At 40.0% G+C, this 20072-nt stretch overlaps 1 protein-coding gene across 1 annotated transcript in view; it reads right to left on the bottom strand.

Moving 5' to 3' along the window:
• Positions 1–403: 403 nt before the first annotated feature.
• LOC129696043 (lipoxygenase homology domain-containing protein 1-like) overlaps positions 404–20072 on the bottom strand; it is a 185140-nt gene continuing 165471 nt past the window's right edge. The window contains exons 35-37 of the mRNA XM_055633450.1: positions 3621–3840; positions 2647–2801; positions 404–647 (exon numbers count right to left, since the gene is read on the bottom strand). Of these exons, the coding sequence (XP_055489425.1) occupies positions 558–647; positions 2647–2801; positions 3621–3840 (465 nt within the window). The 3' untranslated portion in view covers positions 404–557. The remainder of the gene's footprint in view (positions 648–2646; positions 2802–3620; positions 3841–20072) is intronic.

The raw sequence follows: 20072 nt of genomic DNA on the forward strand, positions 1-20072 counted from the left end.
TTAAATAATTGCTAACGGAATTGCTAATTAACCAACAGAAAACCTGTGGTGCATGTGTGGTATTTACATGGATTCTAAGTGTTTGAAATTGTGATAAAATCAGCAGACTAAATCCAACCATAAGGAAGTGATAAACCATTTAATGTAAGCCTGTTTAAAATTTTGAACGGATCAGTGATATATTAAATCATGACCAAAATTAAATTTAATCAGGGAGGTATACTTTTTGGAAAAAAATCATAATACTAATTAATTCATTTTCAACTTATTAATACACTGGTTAATCATATTAGCTTTTCATTTTTAAGTTATAGCACAGTCAACAATCTGTCTTTTGTTAACGTCGATAATTGTTGCCTTCAGTAACAAAGTAAATGGTGAAAACATAAATTCGAATTTTATCAGCAAATTGTGTTACTATTCGTAAAAGTAGCATTCTGCAAAACAGCAGTTGCTTGGTTGCATAAGCTTGCATATAAATAACTATTAGAACTAGGCTCTTGTCCCTGTGATTTTCCTCTGCATATTGACTAGGAGTTCAAATGTAGCTAAATCGATTACACCGTACCTGCTTTCACACCATCATGTCCAATTACAATCTTTTTAAGTATTCCAACAGAAACTGCCTCAAGAATGAAGGTATCTATCTGTGAGACAGAAAAATAATTTGCAGTAGTTGCAGTACAATTATTGAAAAATAAATTGAAAGAAAGAGAATTGTGAATCCGCTCAGTTCATATTAAATCATTAAATGCTGTGTGGACCTGGACCACAAGGATTGTGAGCTGCCTTGCCAAGTCAAGTTTATTGTCAAATGCACAAGTATTATGAGGTACAGCAACCATAAAAATATTGCTTGCAGCAGAATCACAGGCACAGTAACACTGATTCAGCCAACACACAAAAAATAAACTATACATAAATTACATTAATTCCACAAGACAGTGAAAAGAAAAAGGCATTGCAAAAAAAAACCCAAGGCATTAGTGCAAAAATATGTTCCCCTTAGTGCAAGAGATTGTCCATGGCAATCTGTTACTAAATGCTCTTTTGTTTGTTTTGGAAATGCAATATGGTCATTTTTTATGAAATTACATTCGGCAGTTTGAAATAATGTTTTGGTTGTATAAATCTTGTCAGAGTGATAAAATGTCAATAATATTCTATTTCCTTGAATATTGCTTCTGGCTTTCATCAATTTACAAACAAAAAATTTAAGGAGCTGAAGTGATAAATTCTGAGATAAAGTCCTGAGGTAAAGCAAAGTAGAAAATTATAAAATCGTTAATATTTTCACCGGACTTTTGTGGGATACAATTTTGGAACAGAGTCCAGAGGTCAATTGTCATACGTCCCGAAAAAGTATTATTAAATTCCTACTTGCAGCAGCACAACAGATATAATAATATAATACTGTTGAATTGTTGCTCGGGTAGCAGAGTTTCCATCACTATTATAATAATGACCAAAAATAATTACAATTTTAATGGTTAAAAGCCTTTCAAATAGTGTAATTGTACCTGGCTCGACCACTCGAGGGAGCCACTGTGGCGCAGCTGGTAGAGCTGCTGCCTCACAGCACCAGAAACCCGGGTTCAATCTTGATCTCAGATGCTGTCTGCATGGTGTTTTCACATTATCCCTGTGTCCCTGTGGATTTCTTTCAGTTTCCTCCCACATCCTAAAGATGTGCGGATTTGTAGGTTAATTGGCTGCTGTAAATTGGCAATGTTGGGAATGGATGCCAAAGTGGGATAACATAGAACTTGTATGAACGGGTGATCGGCGTGGTGGGCTGAAGGGCCTATTTCCATGCTGTATCTTGAAGTCCATATGTACTCTTGAACAGGATCCTATGTCTCTCTTGAACTGTAGAGAATAAGATAAGTCAGGCACTCTGCAGACTTCAGATGCAGTGCCATATTCACACAGTTTTGGGAAGAAGGGTAGGGCAGGAAAAAACATTACAATTAGTTAAGTAACCCATCTGGAGACAATTGGCCCCTCAGATCCTCTGACAATGCCCCAGGCAGGGTTTCGAACTTCATCAAAAAAATGTGGAAGCTTTAACCCTTTGATTGAAGTCTGGTTCAGTGTTCAAGGCCTGCGTCATTCATAGCTTTCATATGTATATTGCATTCAAATGAGCACTGTATTTGAACATAGGCCCAACAGTCTCTACGCAAAAACAGGGCTGCATGGTAGTGCAGCGGTAGAATTGCTGCCTTGCAGTGCCAGAGACACGGGTTCGATCCAGACTGTTTGGTGCTGTCTGTATGGAGTTTGTACGTTCTCCCTATGACGACATAGGCTTTCTCCAGGTGCTCCAGTTTACTCCCACCTCCAAAAACGTGCGGGTTTGCAGGCTAATTAGCTTTGCTAACAATTGTAAAATGTCCCTAATATGTAGGATAGTTTTAGTGTACGGGGATCGCTTGTTAGTGCAGGGCCAAAGGGCCTGTTTCCCGCTGTATCCCTAAACTAAACTAAACTACCAAGGTTCTCAGTCTAATTTATTGTTATGATTTTGATACAGTTATATTACATAACACATAAAAATAATGCACATTGTAATAGAATTTACAATTGTTCGTTTATGCTGAATCTACTTTTTGTGTATTAAATATTCTTGTTCCATTGTGTTACCTGCTCTTTTTGAAATTTTATTTGACTGTTTTGCGACTTATGTAGTTTCCGTTTGCCTGTGTCTCCTCTTTCACCAAATATGTTGATGAAAACATCATCATCGGTGTCTGCTTCAGGTTTGTCACCGGTGAACACGTGAACATAATAAAGCAGTACTATTCCATGTAGAAAAAAACATTGACGATTGCTGATCATAAATGCATGAAAAATACATGCTGAAAATACATTTGATGTTATGACATATTGCTCATTGAAAATTTAACAGAATACACAACTTAACTCTTGAGCTCATTGTACCCCCTTTCCCACAGTGGCAACGTCTTCACTGATATACAGTCAGCAGCATTTATTGTCTGCTCAGTCATTTTCTCCCCAATCTCTCCTGCTGCACTCATTGCCTTCTTGAACTTCATTCACTTCCCACTGCCATTGCACTGCCCCTTGCCTTTCATTCCTGCCCCCTCAACGTTTGACTAATTACCCTTGACCCCTTCTCCTTAACCCACTGTCCCCATGCCTCTCTACTCTGGTGTATGTTTCCACCTTTGCCAAAAGTACTTCAAAGGACACCATGACCTTCAGCTGCTGGTGTGCAGGAGAGTTTCGTTTAGGTTATCACATGTACCAAGGTATAGTGAAAAGCTTTGGTTTACATATTATCCAATCAATTCAGATAATACTATAAATATATTCAAGTTAAACTCAAGTACAATAAATAGTGCAAAGAGAAAGATGTAGAGTGCAGAATATAAATCTGATTATTGAATGAGATGGCATAGAAGAAGACCATTTGACTCGGTATGCCAGTGCGGCTTCTTGTAAGTGTTATACAACTATTTCCATTCCTCTGCCCTTTTTCTTCCTTGCAAGTATTTATATAGATCCAAGAACCAACATTAGAGGTTGAGGAACTACAGGGTTGCCAAAATATGGAATCTTCTCAAAAACAAAACTAATACCAATGCAGAACATACCCGGAAGTGGCTTTTCTCCTGGTTTGCTTATAGGAAATTCCCTCCACACATCTTCATCATCTTGAGTCTCGTCAAGCCAACGGTTGACAGGAATACTGATAATCCGTCCGGTTTTTACTTCTTTCATTTTTATATCATCCACAAACCAGCCTGGTTTCTCTCCAACATTGTCATGGCCGATACGAATTTTATATAGCTCCCCAACATCAGTTGGATTAATCTGAGCAAATAAAAAGTAACATATTGTAAATTAATTCTTTAAATAATACTATCAATTGTACAAGTGTGCCTGATGCCATCCTAGAAGGATAATTTATAAAAAATAACACTTTCCTGATATTACTTCCAAAAAGCCCAATAGTATAAATTCAGTCTTTAGTAATAAATCAAGAGATGCATTTACAATAGGCATGATTACCAATATTACCAATGAGTAATATACATTTCTGGCTGAAATGTCCATATATTTTGGACTTCAAACATCAGAATGTGTAGTAGCTGTTAAATGCTTTAAAGAAAACAAATGACAGGCACGTGGTGAAAGGAATTCTCTTGGGAATTTTTCCTGGTGCTTCTCTAACTACGGTAGGTATCCTTGGCAGAAGAAGGTAGTGTTGCATTGGTCAGATTCATTGGGTCAGATTGAACTGACTGACAGTCAGTGGACCACAGAATATCTTGCACATTTGTGCACCAATGCAGAATTCTGAAATTAGTTTGAAGTTAGATGTGGGTGTGACTGATCTGCTGCTCTGCTCATGGGCTCATAGTTAGCACTGGTGTGCTGAGTAATGGGGCTGGATATATTTCACATCTGGTCTCTCAGGAAGGTGGCTGCATATGGAAAAAGTCAAATACGTGTAAGTGCTTCATTTTTGTACTGATATGTTAGTATTTAAAAGTTTAGTTTAGTTTAGAGATACAACGCGGAAATATGCCCTTCAGCCAACCGAGTCCGCACCGACCAGCAATCCCTGCACATTAAAACTACCCTTACAATAGGGGCAATTTTCACATTAATACCAAGCCTGTACATCTTTGTAGTGTGGGAGGAAACCGAAGTTCTCAGAGAAAACCCACACAATCAGGGGAGAACGTACAAACTCTGTACAGACAGAACCCGTAGGCAGGATCGATCCTGGGCCTCTGGTGCTGCAAGTGCTGCAAGGCAGCAACTCTACTGTTGCGCCACCATGCTGCCCAGAAAAGTGATTTTACTTAGATTGACTTCATCTTTTAATTTACAAATTCATTTCATGTTTTTAATTAGTTTATGTTAAAATTCCAGTAGTCATTAGCTACCTTGGCCTTCTTAGGATGGGTCTCAGTGAGACACTGCCTGAAGTTTACTGGCTTGCTAAACAGTTCCTCTTTGTGAGACACCTCGAGTTCAAAAGGTCAGCTCATGTGATTCTCCACATCTGGAAATTCCAAGTCAGATAGAAAACTGAAGATGGTAAGTTCAGGTGTTGGGATGGATCTAGCACAATCCAATTTGTTTACTCAGATCAGTCTGTGAACTTATTTGCAAGTACAGTGTATGAATTCATCTCCTATTTAAAGAAATCAAGAGTAGAAATTCACCCTCATTTGCACATGCAGAAGTAGCTATAAGGTGTTCTCCAGCAGTTCAACTCTATTGAAGTCACAGAACAGAATTACAGAAGCCACTTTATTATATGTTTGACAACCAAGGGTGGATTCCTCCAATGCGGTGTTTAAGATCTTTGAATCAATCAAGAAGCCTGTACGTATTTTCCTTTAAAAAATATAAATGCACTTTTGTCAGTTGTTTTAAAAAAAGGAATCTCGCACTAACAACACATGCGGTTATGAAACTAACTCATTCCTGGTAACTGCATTGAAAATCTGGCACTGGTATCTTCTTTCTTCATTAGATCACTGGGTGATGTAATCCTTTGTGTTGTACTGATAAGGTGTTTAACTTTACTTTCAGAGTTGTGAGTAGGCAGTGAATAAATGAAACAGATGGTAAGGCATAAATCATTTATCAGAATAGAATGGAAATGTGAAACACACAGGAAGAAAAGTACATAAGAACATAGGATGAGAAGGCCAATTATTTACTAAGCCTGTTTCACCGTACATTGATATCATGCACCTAAATCCACATTCCTGCATTGCCTCATATTCCTATTGCCTTTGAAATTCAATGCTATATCGTCTACATTGCTTATAATGCTGCATTCCTTGCATTTTGGCAAACCTGCATTTATTGCATTTTATCCCATTATCTTTTGTTTTGCAGCTATACCAAATAGTTATGGTCCCAACATATTATTAAGGGATGACATCAGTCACATCCTGCATCTGTGCAGAATTTACTGATTTCATTAACTTAATCACAAACTTCAAACACACTTGTACTGTCTCTGACACCTCACCCCTTTTTTGATCTCTTTGTCTCCATCACAGGGGAGAGACTATCAACTGATATCTACTATAAACCCACTGACTCCTTGGTTGTCTTGGTTGCACCTCCACCCAACTTTCCCCCAGCAAAGACGCCGTCACCTACTCACAATTTCTCGCCTCTGATGCATCTGCTCCCAAGATGAGGCTTTCCATTCTAGAATATCTGAGATGTTGTCTTTATTTAGTAAACGTGTTTTCCCCCTGCTGTCATACATAGACCCCTCATCCACATCTCCTCTCTGTCCTGTAGTTCTGCTCTTGCTCCTCCTCTCCTCAGACAGAACAAAGTTCGAGTTCCCCTGATCCACACCATTCACCCCACCAGCCTCTGCATCCAACGCATCATTCTCTGACATTTTCATCAACTTCAACAAGATCCCACCAAACCCCTTCCAACACCTTTCCCTCCCCAAACATCTTCCCATCCAAACACCTTTCCACCTTCTGCAGAACTGCTTTCTAGGCAACTCATTGGTTCATTCACCCCTTCCCACTCAAACCATTCCCTTCCTGGGTACTTTTCCCTGCAACTACAGGCGATGCAACACCGGTCCCTATACCACCTCCTTCACCTCCATCAAGGATCCCAGTGGTCCTTCCAGGTAAGGCAGAGATTCACATACACATTCTCTAATTTCAGCTATGGCATCTGGTGTTCCCAATGTGATCTCCTTTATGTCAACGAGACCAAGCATAACATTTGGCAACCATATTTCAAAAACATTTGTGCTCAGTCCACCAAGGCCTACTGTATCACCTAGTTGCTGATCGTTTTAACTCCCTTTCTCAATCCCATATGACCCTTCTGTCCTGAGCCACCTCCATTGCCAGAGTGTGAGGCTACCTGCAAACTGTAGGAACAGCATCTCATATTCCACTTGAGTAGTTGATAACCAAAGGTATGAACATTGAATTCTCCAAATTTAGCTAACTAACCCAACCCTCCAGCCCTATCCCAGTCTCCCTCCCTCCCCTCTTTTCTCTGTGCCCCACCTGTATTTTTCCCACCCCCACTCCCCTCCCTTCAATCTACATTCCTTCTTCTATCTTCACAATTCACAACTCTTCTTTCCCCATCTTACACCATCTGTCTTATCATTGGACTTTGTCCAACCATCAACCAATCAAAAATATCCCCTTACCTGTATCCATCTATCACTTGCTAAGTTTTGTCCTGCCCCTCCTCCTCTCCTGCAGCTTTCTTCCCCACCACCACAATCAGTGTGAAGATGGGTTCTGACGCAAAATGTTACTACCCATGTTCTCCAGAAATGCTACCTGACCCACTGAGTTACTTCAGCATTTTGTGTCTATTCTTACCTTCAATCACTACCCACAAACTACTTTCAATTCCATTAGATTGAATTCTACATTAGTCTCTTGTGAGAAACTTTAGTAAAATCTGTTTGATATTAGAAATAAAATTCATAAAATGTATTCCCCCCCTTTAGTTATCTCTTTGAAAAATTCAATCACATTCAACAGAAATGACATACTCTCCAAATACATCCAGGCCTTCCATGAAAATTCTCAAAATATTCAATTATTCAATCCTTCCAGACTCCAGTAATTTGCCAACAATAGAAATCAGGCCAATTGATGTGTAATTCCCCTGTTTCCCTCATTCATTTTCAGTAGCTAGCAGACATAATTATCCAATCTGTAAGAGTAGTGGTTCCTGAATTTAAAAAAAAAAAAATTATAGTCAGGCTTTCTACAATGCTCACGTACGCTTCCTATAAAACTGGATGGAAACCGTCTAGTCTTGGGTAGTTTGCTCTTTTGCACTATCTATGGCTCATCATTGACAAAGTGGTGAGCCACCCATAGACATTGCTGTCCTACTCATTACATCAAGATTTTCCAAATCCTCCAGTGTGTATAAATAATCATAAGAGGATCCCGCCCACAAAAGTGCTGAGAAAAAAATTAACAAGACCCTTAATTGGAGTTCACAAACAATTAAAACATTCAGAACTGCAAACAAATTTCAAACTATTAAATATAAGATTTGCTTCAAATATTATAAAACCGCAAATACTTATAAAAAAATTAAAATGCTTAAAGTAATTAAACAAGTTTACATAAACAATTAAAATAATTCAAATTAACTAAAACTTTTTTTTATGCAGCTGTTCCTTTCAATTCAAACAATCAGGTCTAATTTAAAGTACACTTTCCCACCACATTCCCCTCTGTAAATAGTGGGTAAATGCAGGACACCACACCTCATCAATAAAAGCACTGGTCTCTTCTAGATATGTTAGGCTTTAAATGTTCTATTGCTACTTTGATTGCTGATGTGAAGTAATTATTCAACCTAAATATCACTTCTTTATTTTTGATTGTAATTATTAATATTGCTTCTCACCTACCTCATTTCACTATTACATTTAATTAACAAGGCTTCTCCACTCTTGCTGCTATTTTCCTTATCTAATATAGTATATTTATTTCTCGTCCAAACTATCTTAATAACATGTCTTAGTCATTGCTATCTTATCAAGAAAGGGGTCTGGAGGAAGGTAAATTGGAGAAACATTTGGCTCAAAATTCATCCCTGAAGTTACTGCAATATGGTGCTACCAATTGGAGGTGAACATCTGGACATTCATCTAAAATTGGATAGGATAGGCATGCGCTTCCGACATTTGTTATTTTAATATTCTGTCCTGAACCCATTCTAATGACTTTGTCCACAGCCCCTACACTCTTCCAATGAACCTCAAATGGACAAGGAACACCCCATTTTCTGAGAAGGCATGGTATTCATCTTCTTAGGTGATCCTTTGGAATCATGGATAATTTACTTCCCTTCCACACGGATTCTGAGGAGGCTGATGTTTACGATCCACATACTCTCTAACAAGATGCTTCCTTTGGCAGATTATTAGAGCGGCAGTTGGTAACATTACTTCTGCAATTTCCGCCACTCTTCCATGTGCTCATCGTAAGAAAGAAGCACGTTGTTCTCCGTAATTTCCCAGATACTCCTTCCCCATTTTGAGAAGTCATGCTCCCAGCAACACTCCACAAGTAGGTGAGGAGGTTATATTTCATGTAGGCGTTAAGAACAACTTTGAAGTGGTTTTTTTCTGACTCCTTGGAATTTTTTTGCCGTGGTGGAACTCCAAAGTAATCCAATTGCTTCAGGGGTCAATTGTCAGGCATGTGAATGGCACAGTATATCTACTGTAGCCAACAAAGTGTAATTACTGCCTTGATGCAGGAGAGTAGGACCACAATAATTTACTTATACAACCAGAAATTGCATTGGTAGTGCTTCATCTGTGTTTTGAAATGCCAGATGTAAGTACTCTGTGCATCAGAAGCATGCAGGAGGGTGGGGTCGCTGTTGCTTGGTAGACGGTGAGCTTGGTGTTGAGTTAGAGGTCTTGACCTTCAAATATTTTTTCCTCAGTTGGCTAAAGACTCTGTTCCCTTTCCGGCAAAAGTGAATTTCCTTTTTGATGTCTGCCTGCACTGAGATACAAGATCCTTCTGAGCTATCAAAAGTGATAAATGTTTTCCCTATTCTCTTATCGACTGACATAGTCTTCCAGATTCAACATTATTCTGTAACATCAGACAATGAAAACTACAAGCATCCAGATTATTTTGCTTTTGACGTTTCAGATAATTATTCTGCTTTTCTATACCTATTTCAGTGAACCTTTTATTTGTTTATATTTTCCTCATTGCTGCCCTCTTTCACCTTGTTTCAATTTCAGTTTAGTTTATTGTCATGTGTACCGTGGTACAATGAAAAGCTTTTTACTTGCGTGCTAACCTGTAGGCAGAAATCAGTCAGTGTGATAATCAGTCAGCTTGCTAACCAGTACCAGTATCTCCACTCAATCTCATCTGTCTTCCACCCTACCAGAACGTTTAACTTTTGTCCTCTTCCTCGCCCTTCTTTTTTGGCATCTTAAAATCTATTTATTTTGTACCTTTGTGTTTAATGGTCACAAGACCTGAAAAATCAACAGTTTCTCTCTCCAGTGTTCTGTGTAATGAATCACATTTGGAATCTCAAGGTTCCAATAGGAGGTGGCGACCACAACATGATATGTTTTAATCTGCAATTTGAGAGGGAGAAGGGGAAATTGGATGTGTTGGTATTACAACTGAGCAAAGGGGACTACAGAGGCAACTGGCCAAATTTGACTGGTAAAGGACCCTAGCAGGGGTGACGGTGGAACAGCAATGGCAGGAATTTCAGGGAATAATCCAGAAGATGTAGGATCTTTTCATTCCAAAGAGGAAGAAAGATTCTCGGGGGAGAAAGAGGCGACAGTGGCTGACAAGGGAGGTCAAGAACAGTTAAAACTAAAAGAGAAGGCATGTAACATTACAAAGATTAGTGGGAAGCCAGAGAATTGGGAAGCTTTTAAAGAACAACAAAAGGTAACCAAAACATAGAAACAAGCCAGAGAATTGGGAAGCTTTTAAAGAACAACAAAAGGTAACCAAAAAGGCAATACAAGGAGAAAAGATGAAATACGAAAGTCAGCTAGCTAATAATATTAAAGAGGATAGCAAGAATTTCTTCCATTATATAAAGAGTAAGAGAGAGGCAAGAGTTGACGTTGGACCGCTGGACAATAATGCAAGGGAAGTGATAATGGGGAATGAAGAAATGGCAGAGGAGTTGAATAACTTTTTTGCATCAGTCTTCACAGTGGAAGACACCAGCAATGTGCCTCAAATTCAAGAGAGTCAGGGGGTGGAAGTCAGTGAAGTGGCTATTACAAGGGAGAAGGTGCTTGGGAAGCTGAAAGGGCTGACGGTGGATACTTACCTGGACTAGTTGAACTGCACCCGAGGGTTCTGAAAGAGGTGGCTGTAGAAATTGTGGAGGCATTGATAGTGATATTTCAGGAATCACTATCCATTGGATCAGGAATCATTGGTTCCAAATGATTGTAAAATTGCCAATATTACCCCGTTGCCCAAGAAGGGAGCAAAACAGAATATAGGAAACTATAGACCGGTTAGTCTGACTTCGGTGGTTGGTAAGATTTTAGTGTCCATTATAAAGGATGAGGTTATGGAGTGCATAGAAGTTCATAGTAAAATAGGCCAAAGACAGCATGTGAAGGGAAGGTCTTACCTGACAAATTTGCTTGGATTATTTGAAGAAGTAAATAGCAGGACAAACAAAGAGGAGTCAGTAGATTTGTATACCTAGATTTTCAGAAAGGCTTTAATAAGGTGCCACATGGGAAGCTGCTAAGGAATATGAGAGCCCATGGTATCAAAGTGCAGGTATTAGCATGGATGGCAGGTTGCTGGATGGCAGAAGGCAGAATGGCAATAAAGGGGGCTTTTTTCTGGTTGGCTGCCAGTGACTAGCGGAGTTCTGCAGGGGCTGCTACTCAAAATGTATATTAATGATTTGGATGTGGAAATTGATGGCTTTGTGGCCAAGTTTGCAGATGATACGAAAATAGATGGAGGGGCAGGTTGTGTAGAGAAAGCAGGGACTCTGAGTATTTTCAGCTTTTTTTTCTTTTTTTTTTATATCTGATTTCCAGCATTTGCAAAATTTTGTTTTGATTCAGAAATGTTTTCAACATTTTGTTCAAATGAGATTTGAAGCTCAATATCCTTCAACTTGCTTTTATCTTTCATGTATTAGTGAAATGCTTGCTTGTTTGGGTTACAAATGTTAAATGTGTTTCTTTTCCAACGTTTTACTTACATGGGTCTTATTTGTCACCTGTGGTTTATTTAATGCATCTTTTGTCTTCTCGTGTTCTTGGTACATGTAATGCCTAGAACATAGTTTCCATTAATCTATCCTTTTCCCTTTTGTTAATTGTAGAGCTGTTATTTATCACTGCCAATTCTCTCTCTTCTTTCTTTTACTAGCCAAATGTTATTGCAACCATCCCATATATCATTTCTGCAAGTACTCGACACTCGGCTTGTTTATGGTGAATCTTTCTCAACAGTATAGTTTGTTCCAATTCTATTTCTACAGTTAATATCCCATGAAATAAAATTCTTCCTTCCAAAAGCATTTTCTAAACTAATAACCCCAGCAAAAATGTCCATGTGAATAGAGTAATAGATTCTTCCGAAATATGCAGGGTGCGGATGTCACTGGGAAGGTAAGCATTTAATGCCCAGTCAAAATTTCTCTTGAGAATGTGATGCCTTTGGATTGCTATGGTCCTTTTGTGCTATGAAGTAAGGAGTTCCAGGATTCGAACATCATGAGAATCAGGGAACAGATGTATATTTCGAAGTTGCATTTCTACTACCTGTTATACTCATCCTTCTCATTCACCGAGTCAAGCGTTTGGGAGTGCTGCCACCAAAGATTTGGCAAAAGTCTTTTGATGCGTTATGGTTTTTGCAGGACTATAGGGAAAACCAGGTGAATAAGACAGATCAGATTGCTCAACAGGGAGCTTGTCTAGAACTTGTCTACCTTAGCAATTGTATGATTCTATGTAATTACACTCAAAATACCTCTTGAGTAGCAAGTCAAGATTTGAGCTTGTGGATATTTTGCCAGAGGCTGTTTCATTCTGGGTGGTATTGCCAGGCTGGTGGAGAGAATTCCATTACATTACTGGCTTGCAGGCAATGGAATAAATATGAGTCACCACCTGTTTAATGTGCAGCAGTCATTGGGAATGACTTACACACATTCTCCCACGATTTTTAAATCTTTGTTCAAGTTAATAATTAAAATAATATGTTTCATGGTATTCATTAATGGCTGCATACAGTGACTATTCCATTAGTTCCATTATTCCATGAGTAACATCAGAGTAACATTCAATGAACTGAAATAATTATAGCCAGTGTCTGTAGTGCTATAAAATGTTGGGAAATTTTGGGAAGTCTAACATGGGCCTACGCAGTGAATGGTAGGGCTCTGGGCAGTGTTGAAGAGCAGAGGGATCTATGAGTGCAGTTTCCTGAAGGTGGAGTTACAGGTGGGTCCAGTAGTCAAAAAGGCTTTTGACACATTGGCCTTCTTCAGACAGGGTATTGAGTATAGAAGTTGGGAGGTCATGTTGCAGTTGTATAAGATATTGGTGAGGCTGCAATTAAAATATTGTGTTCAGTTCAGGGCACCAGGTTGTAGGAAAGATGTTGTCCAGCTGGAAAGGGTACAGAGAAGATTTAAGATCATGTTGCCAGGACTAGAGGGTCTGAGCTATAGGGAGAAGTTGAGTAGGCTGAGCCTCTATTCTTTGGAGCGCAGGAGGATGAGGGATGATCTTATAGACTTCCGGTGGTGCCATGCTGGACTAGCAGTCGCAACCTTTAGCTCCGCTGCTGTAAAATCGCGATTTTTCGTGTTAAAATCAGGTCTGGAGGTCGGGACCAATTCAAAAAACTCACTGGAGCCCCGGGACGTCGCGCTGATGACGTCATCAGTAAGCGCTGTGATTTAAACGGAGGATAAAGGATTTTAAATGAAAAAACCGTCTTCAGCTCAGAGCCCTCAGAGAACAATCTCAAAACTGCTGAAAGCACAGAAAACTGAAGATCAGACCTCTGAAGTGGATTCTGGTATGGCTACAAGGGCCAAGACTGAGTTGGCTACTAAGGAGAAAAATGAAATGGAGGAGATAAAGAACTCGGTAAGAGAACTGAGAAAGGATATTGTGGCTGGAAACTCAAAAATGATGGAAAATATTAATGTTAATTTGATGGAAAATATGTCGAACATCAATGCTGGTAATCAAAAAGTTATTGATTGTATTGGCATTATACAAAAACGAATTGAGGATGTGCATGAAGAGCTAATGGGGAGAATTAATAAAGGGGAAGAAGAGTCTACGAGGAAGTTTGAGGCTGTGCATGTAATTGTTTCTTCACAATGAAAGACATGCAAACAGTTGTTGATCAAATGGCTGAAGATATGCAGGGAATGAAGCTAGAACTAGACAGTTTCAAGAGTCGACTGGCGAAAGTCTCAGATAAATGTCTTGATCTCGAAGCTCGCTCACGACGCCAACATTTACGAATACTGGGAGTAACAGAAGGGGCAGAGGGGAACAACACCCGTGAGTTCACTGCCAACATGTACTCAATTTACCTGTGGAACCGGAAATTGAAGTGGCACATCGAATACCTAGATTTAAGCCAAGATCACAAGCAGATCCAGCCCACCCACGACAGATTATAGTCAAACTTCGGGACATTTCAGCACTTGAAGAACTGATGAAAAAAATCAAATACGGAGTGAAGATGACGTTTGGAAATGACTCTATCAAACTCCTCCGGGATTATCCCCATGAGATTGTGCAAAAGAGAAGTAAGTTCTCACAGACAAGACAGATTCTCCATGGAGTTAAAGATGTCAGGTGTGGTGTTTTTTATCCGGCCAGGATGCGCATTACTTTCAAGGGAAAAGAGAAAACTTTCACTAATTCGGATGCATCTTATAAATATGCCCAAGAGATTGTGGCAGAAACAGAAGATTAATCAAGGCAGCGGGACGATATGGACAATTTCTTTCCTTTTATTACTTCACAGAGAACACCTGAAGATAAGGGAAGAAACACCATACTAATACTAATATAGAAATATAAATGGAAAATAACCTGAACTATATAAATGGGCAAAATGTAATAATGTGCTAAAAAGAGTTTAAGTGTTATGTAGTTCGTGTGGGGAAGGGAGGGGACTCAGGCACCTGGCATAATTCCAGGAGCCTGTTTCTGGTTAACCCTTACAGTTAACAGCTTACTATTATCAAAGGTATAACTAATTATAAATAATTAGTAGATGAAAGTGTTAGATAAATAAATTTCACAGTAGCTGAACACAGATCTGATAAGTCTGAATGAAAATATATATATATATATATATATATATATATATATATATATATATATATATATTGTAATTGGGTGAAATATAATTGATTTTGAAATGGTACTGCCCTCCTAGGTTTAGAGTAATAAAAGGAGCGGAGCTAATTGTACAACATCAACTTCGGAAGTCGAATAAATGTTGAATCCCACAGCCGCGTGGGACACGCACTACAGTGTCGAATACTTCAGACACAGTAATTTTACTTGTTCAATTTTTTTTTAAATCACAATATGTCACCACTATGTGTTTTTTTTTCAAGGAAAATCGCAAAAGGGATCTACCAAGGAAGTTAGCAATATAAACGCCCCCCAAATATCCAGAGTCCTGAGGTATTGATGCACTGTAAGAAATAAGGGTATTAAAATCAGAGAAAATGCAAGATGATAAACAAATGGGAGGAATCACACTGTGTAGCTGGAATATAAGGGGTATTCATGAACCAATTAAAAGGGGCAAAATACTAGCTCAGTTGAAATCATATAACACGGACATTACTTTTCTACAAGAAATGCACCTTAAACATCAAGATCAGATGAGATTGAGGGCGAATTGGATAGGCCAAACATTTCACTCCTCATATACTTCGAAATCCAGAGGCACCGCAATTATTATTCGCAAAGGAATACCATTCAAATCAAAGAACATTATATCAGATAAGGAAGGGAGATATCTTATAGTTACAGGAGAGATCCATGCTACGCCAATCACTTTGGTAAACATATATGCGCCCAATTTTGATAATCCTCAATTTTTTAAATAAAATCCTGAATACAATCGCAGAATTTAACTACCAAAATGTTATAATTGGAGGAGACTTCAACTGAGTTTTGGATCCGTACTTAGATAAATCGATGCAAAAACAAAGAGGTAATATGAAATCTAAAACTAGTGAACTCTTAAATACATATATAAAAAATCCAAATATAGCAGACGTCTGGAGGATCGCAAATCCGACTGGAAGGGAATACTCGTTTTATTCAATGGTACACAAAACATACTCACGTATAGACTACTTCCTAGTGGATACAAAACTAATCCCTTATACTATGAACCCTAAATATCATACCAATACGATTTCAGATCACTCCCCGCTAACTTTCATTTTAAAATTAGATGAAATCTCTAAGAACAAATCGTTCTGGAGGTTTAACTCGCAAATTCTGAAAGACCCACAAGAGAGTATATATCTAAAAAACAGATGGACCTATTTTTTGAGACAAACGATACACCAGATATATCGCCCACTTTATTATGGGAATCCTTCAAAGCATTTTTTAGAGGAGTCATTATCTCGTATAAAGCTTTTCAAAACAAAAAGAATAAGAATGAACAAAGACAATTAGAAGAAATCAGACAACTAGATATAGATGATGCTAAAGATCCAACTATGGATAAACATAATAAAATTTTAATACTGAAATTTAAGCTAAATAACTGCTCAGAACTGCTGTAGATTTGGGAGGAACAGCAGCAGTAGATTAGCAAGAGATACGACTGATTGGCTCTAGCCCAAGTGGGAGGAGAGAAGTGAGTCAGTGTGGGAAAACAGTTGAAAACTGAGGAATTTGCTTTGTAAATTGGTAAATCAGGCAATTTATCAGTCAATTTAAGCAAGACGGCTCTTAGCGAGCGGCAGTGAGGGAAGTGCCCTGTGAGTAAAGTGTGAATCTTTGGCTCGAGAGTCTTCGGCTGAGGAGAGGAGACGAAAGAAGGGGATGTCAGGCAAGCTGATTCAGTGCGATGCTTGCAGTATGTGGGAGGTCAAGGACACCGCTGGTGCCTCTGCCTGCTACAAATGTGAAAAGTGCATCCAGATAGAGCTCCTGAAGGGCCGTGTTGGGGAACTGGAGAAGCAAGTGGATGACCTCCGGATCGTCCGAGAAACGGAGTCGTTCCTCGACAAGTTCTACAGTACGATTGTTACACCTAAGGTACTGGAAGAGAGAAGGTGGGAGACAGTGAGAAAGGGAGGGAAGCATGGAATGCCAATGTCCCCGGGTGGTGTACCTCTTGTAAACAGGGTCATCCGCTTAGAAGCTGTTGGGACAGAAGACGTGAGTGGCGGACTGGCTTGCGATGCGAATAGGGCTGTTGAGCCAAAACCAAAAAGGCCTAAGGCAGGCAAGGCCATTGTAGGGGGAGACTCCATCGTGAGAGGTACGGACAGGGGTTTCTGCGGCAACAGACGGGATGCGAGGATGGTGTGCTGCCTTCCCGGTGCCAGGATCCAGGATGTCACGGACAGAGTGCAGAAAATCCTCAAGGGCGAAGGTGAACATCCGGAAGTGGTAGTGCATGTCGGCACAAACGATGTCGGAAAGAAGGGGATGAATATTCTGCAGCATGACTTTAGAGAGCTCGGAAAAATGTTGAAAAGCAGGACCTCCAGGGTTGTTATCTCCGGTTTGCTTCCAGTTCCCCGTGCTGGCGAGAGCAGGAACAGGGAGATACGGGACCTGAACGTGTGGCTGAGGAACTGGTGCACGGGGCAGGGATTTAGATTCTTAGATCACTGGGATCTGTTTTGGGGTAAGGGGGAGCTGTACAAAAGGGACGGATTGCATCTTAACAGGTGTAGGACCAGCATTTTGGCAGGCAGGTTTGCCACTGCTACACGGGTGGCTTTAAACTGAATAAGGGGGGTGGGGTGTCGAATGGGATAGTGGAGGATGGAGTTAAAGGGAAAGGGTTTCTTAAATGTGTGAGCGTAGAGACCGAGGGGTGTAAAATGAGGGTAGAAGCAATAGGTAGCAAGGTGAAAAGTAAAAGTGAAGTACCGACCCTCCCCTCCCCTCCCCTCCCCCGCCCGCCCCTCCCCTTCCCCGCCTGCCCGCTCACTCAGCTGCCGTTTTCTAGAGAGTCAAGCCAGTTCTGTAAAATGAGGGTAGAAGAAATAGGTAGCAAGGTGAAAAGTAAAAGTGGCAGGCAGACAAAACCAGGGCAAAAATCAAAATGGGCCACTTTTCAACATAATTGTATAAGGGGTAAGAGGGTTGTAAAAACAAGCTTGAAGGCTTTGTGTCTCAATGCAAGGAGCATTCGTAATAAGGTGGGTGAGTTGAATGTGCAGGTGTGCAGATTTACTAGAATGTTGCCTGGGTTTCAGCAACTAAGTTACAGAGAAAGGTTGAACAAGTTAGGGCTTTATTCTTTGGAGCGCAGAAGGTTAAGGGGGGACTTGATAGAGGTTTTTAAAATGATGAGAGGGATAGACAGAGTTGACGTGGAAAAGCTTTTCCCACTGAGAGTAGGGAAGATTCAAACAAGGGGACATGACATGAGAATTAAGGGACTGAAGTTTAGGGGTAACATGAGGGGGAACTTCTTTACTCAGAGAGTGGTAGCTGTGTGGAATGAGCTTCCAGTGAAGGTGGTGGAGGCAGGTTCGTTTTTATCATTTAAAAATAAATTGGATAGTTATATGGATGGGAAGGGAATGGAGGGTTATGGTCTGAGCGCAGGTATATGGGACTAGGGGAGATTATGTGTTCGGCACGGACTAGAAGGGTCGAGATGGCCTGTTTCCGTGCTGTAATTGTATTGTTATATGGTTATATAGCTATTAATGACTATGATATAGTTGGGATCACGGAGACATGGCTCCAGGGTGATCAAGGCTGGGAGCTGAACATCCAGGGATATTCAATATTCAGGAGGGATAGAGAGAAAGGAAAAGGAGGTGGGGTAGTGTTACTGATTAGAGAGGAGATTAATACAATGGAAAGGAAGGACATTAGTTTGGAGGATGTGGAATCGGTATGGGTAGAGCTGCGAAACACTAAGGGGCAGAGAACGCTGGTGGGTGTTGTGTACAGGCCACCTAACAGTAGTAGTGAAGTTGGAGATGGTATCAAACAGGAAATTAGAAATGCGTGCGACAAAGGCAAAACAGTTATAATGGGTGACTTCAATCTACATATAGATTTTGTGAATCAAATTGGCAGGGGTGCTGAGGAAGAGGATTTCTTGGAATGTATGTGGGATAGTTATCTAAATCAACATGTAGAGGAACCAACGAGAGAGCAGGCTATTTTAGACTGGGTATTGAGTAATGAGGAAGGGTTAGTTAGCAATCTTGTTGTACGTGCCCCCTTGGGCAAGAGTGACCATAATATGGTTGAGTTCTTCATTAGGATGGAGAGTGACATTGTTAATTCAGAAACAATGGTTCTGAACTTAAAGAAAGGTAACTTTGAGGGTATGAGACGTGAATTGGCCAAGATTGACTGGCAATTAATTTTAAAAGGGTTGACGGTGGATATGCAATGGAAGACATTTAAAGACTGCATGGATGAACTACAAAAATTGTTCATCCCAGTTTGGCAAAAGAATGAATCAGGGAAGGTAGTACATCCGTGGATAACAAGGGAAATCAGGGATAGTATCAAAGCGAAGGGTGATGCGTACAACAGAGGAGGACGAAGGGCTTAATTAGGAAAGGAAAAATAGATTATGAAAGAAAACTGCAGGGAACATAAAAACTGACTGCAAAAGTTTTTATAGATATGTGAAAAGAAAGAGATTAGTTAAAACAAATGTAGGTCCCTTGCAGTCAGAAACCGGTGAGTTGATCATGGGGAGCAAGGATATGGCGGACCAATTGAATAACTACTTTGGTTCCGTCTTCACTAAGGAAGACATAAATAATTTGCCGGAAATAGCAGGGCACCGCGGGTCAAAGGAGTTGGAGAAATTGAGTGAAATCCAGGTTAGCCGGGAAGTAGTGTTGGGTAAATTGAATGGATTAAAGGCCGATAAATCCCCAGGGCCAGATAGGCTGCATACCTCTATAAGAACATCCCTCCGCCTCCGGTGTTCCAAGGAATAAAGTCCTAGCCTGCCCAATCTATCCCTATAGTTCAGACGCCCAAGTCCTGGTAAGGTCAGCACCCTTTCCGGGTTAATGGCATCTATCCAACAATAAGGTAAACAGACTGATGACAATATTCCAAATGTGGTCTCACTAACTTAGTTTAGTTTAGAGATACAACGTGGAAACGGGCTCTTCGGCTCACCTAGTCCGCTCCTACCATGATCACCCGTACACTAGTTCTATCCTACACATTAGGGATAATTTACAGAAGCCAATTAACCTACAAACCTCAACATCTTTGGAATGTGGGAGAAAACCGGAGCACCCGGAGAAAACCCACACAGTCACAGGGAGAA

This window comes from Leucoraja erinacea, chromosome 4, assembly GCF_028641065.1.
Source record: "Leucoraja erinacea ecotype New England chromosome 4, Leri_hhj_1, whole genome shotgun sequence".
NCBI lineage: Eukaryota > Metazoa > Chordata > Chondrichthyes > Rajiformes > Rajidae > Leucoraja > Leucoraja erinaceus.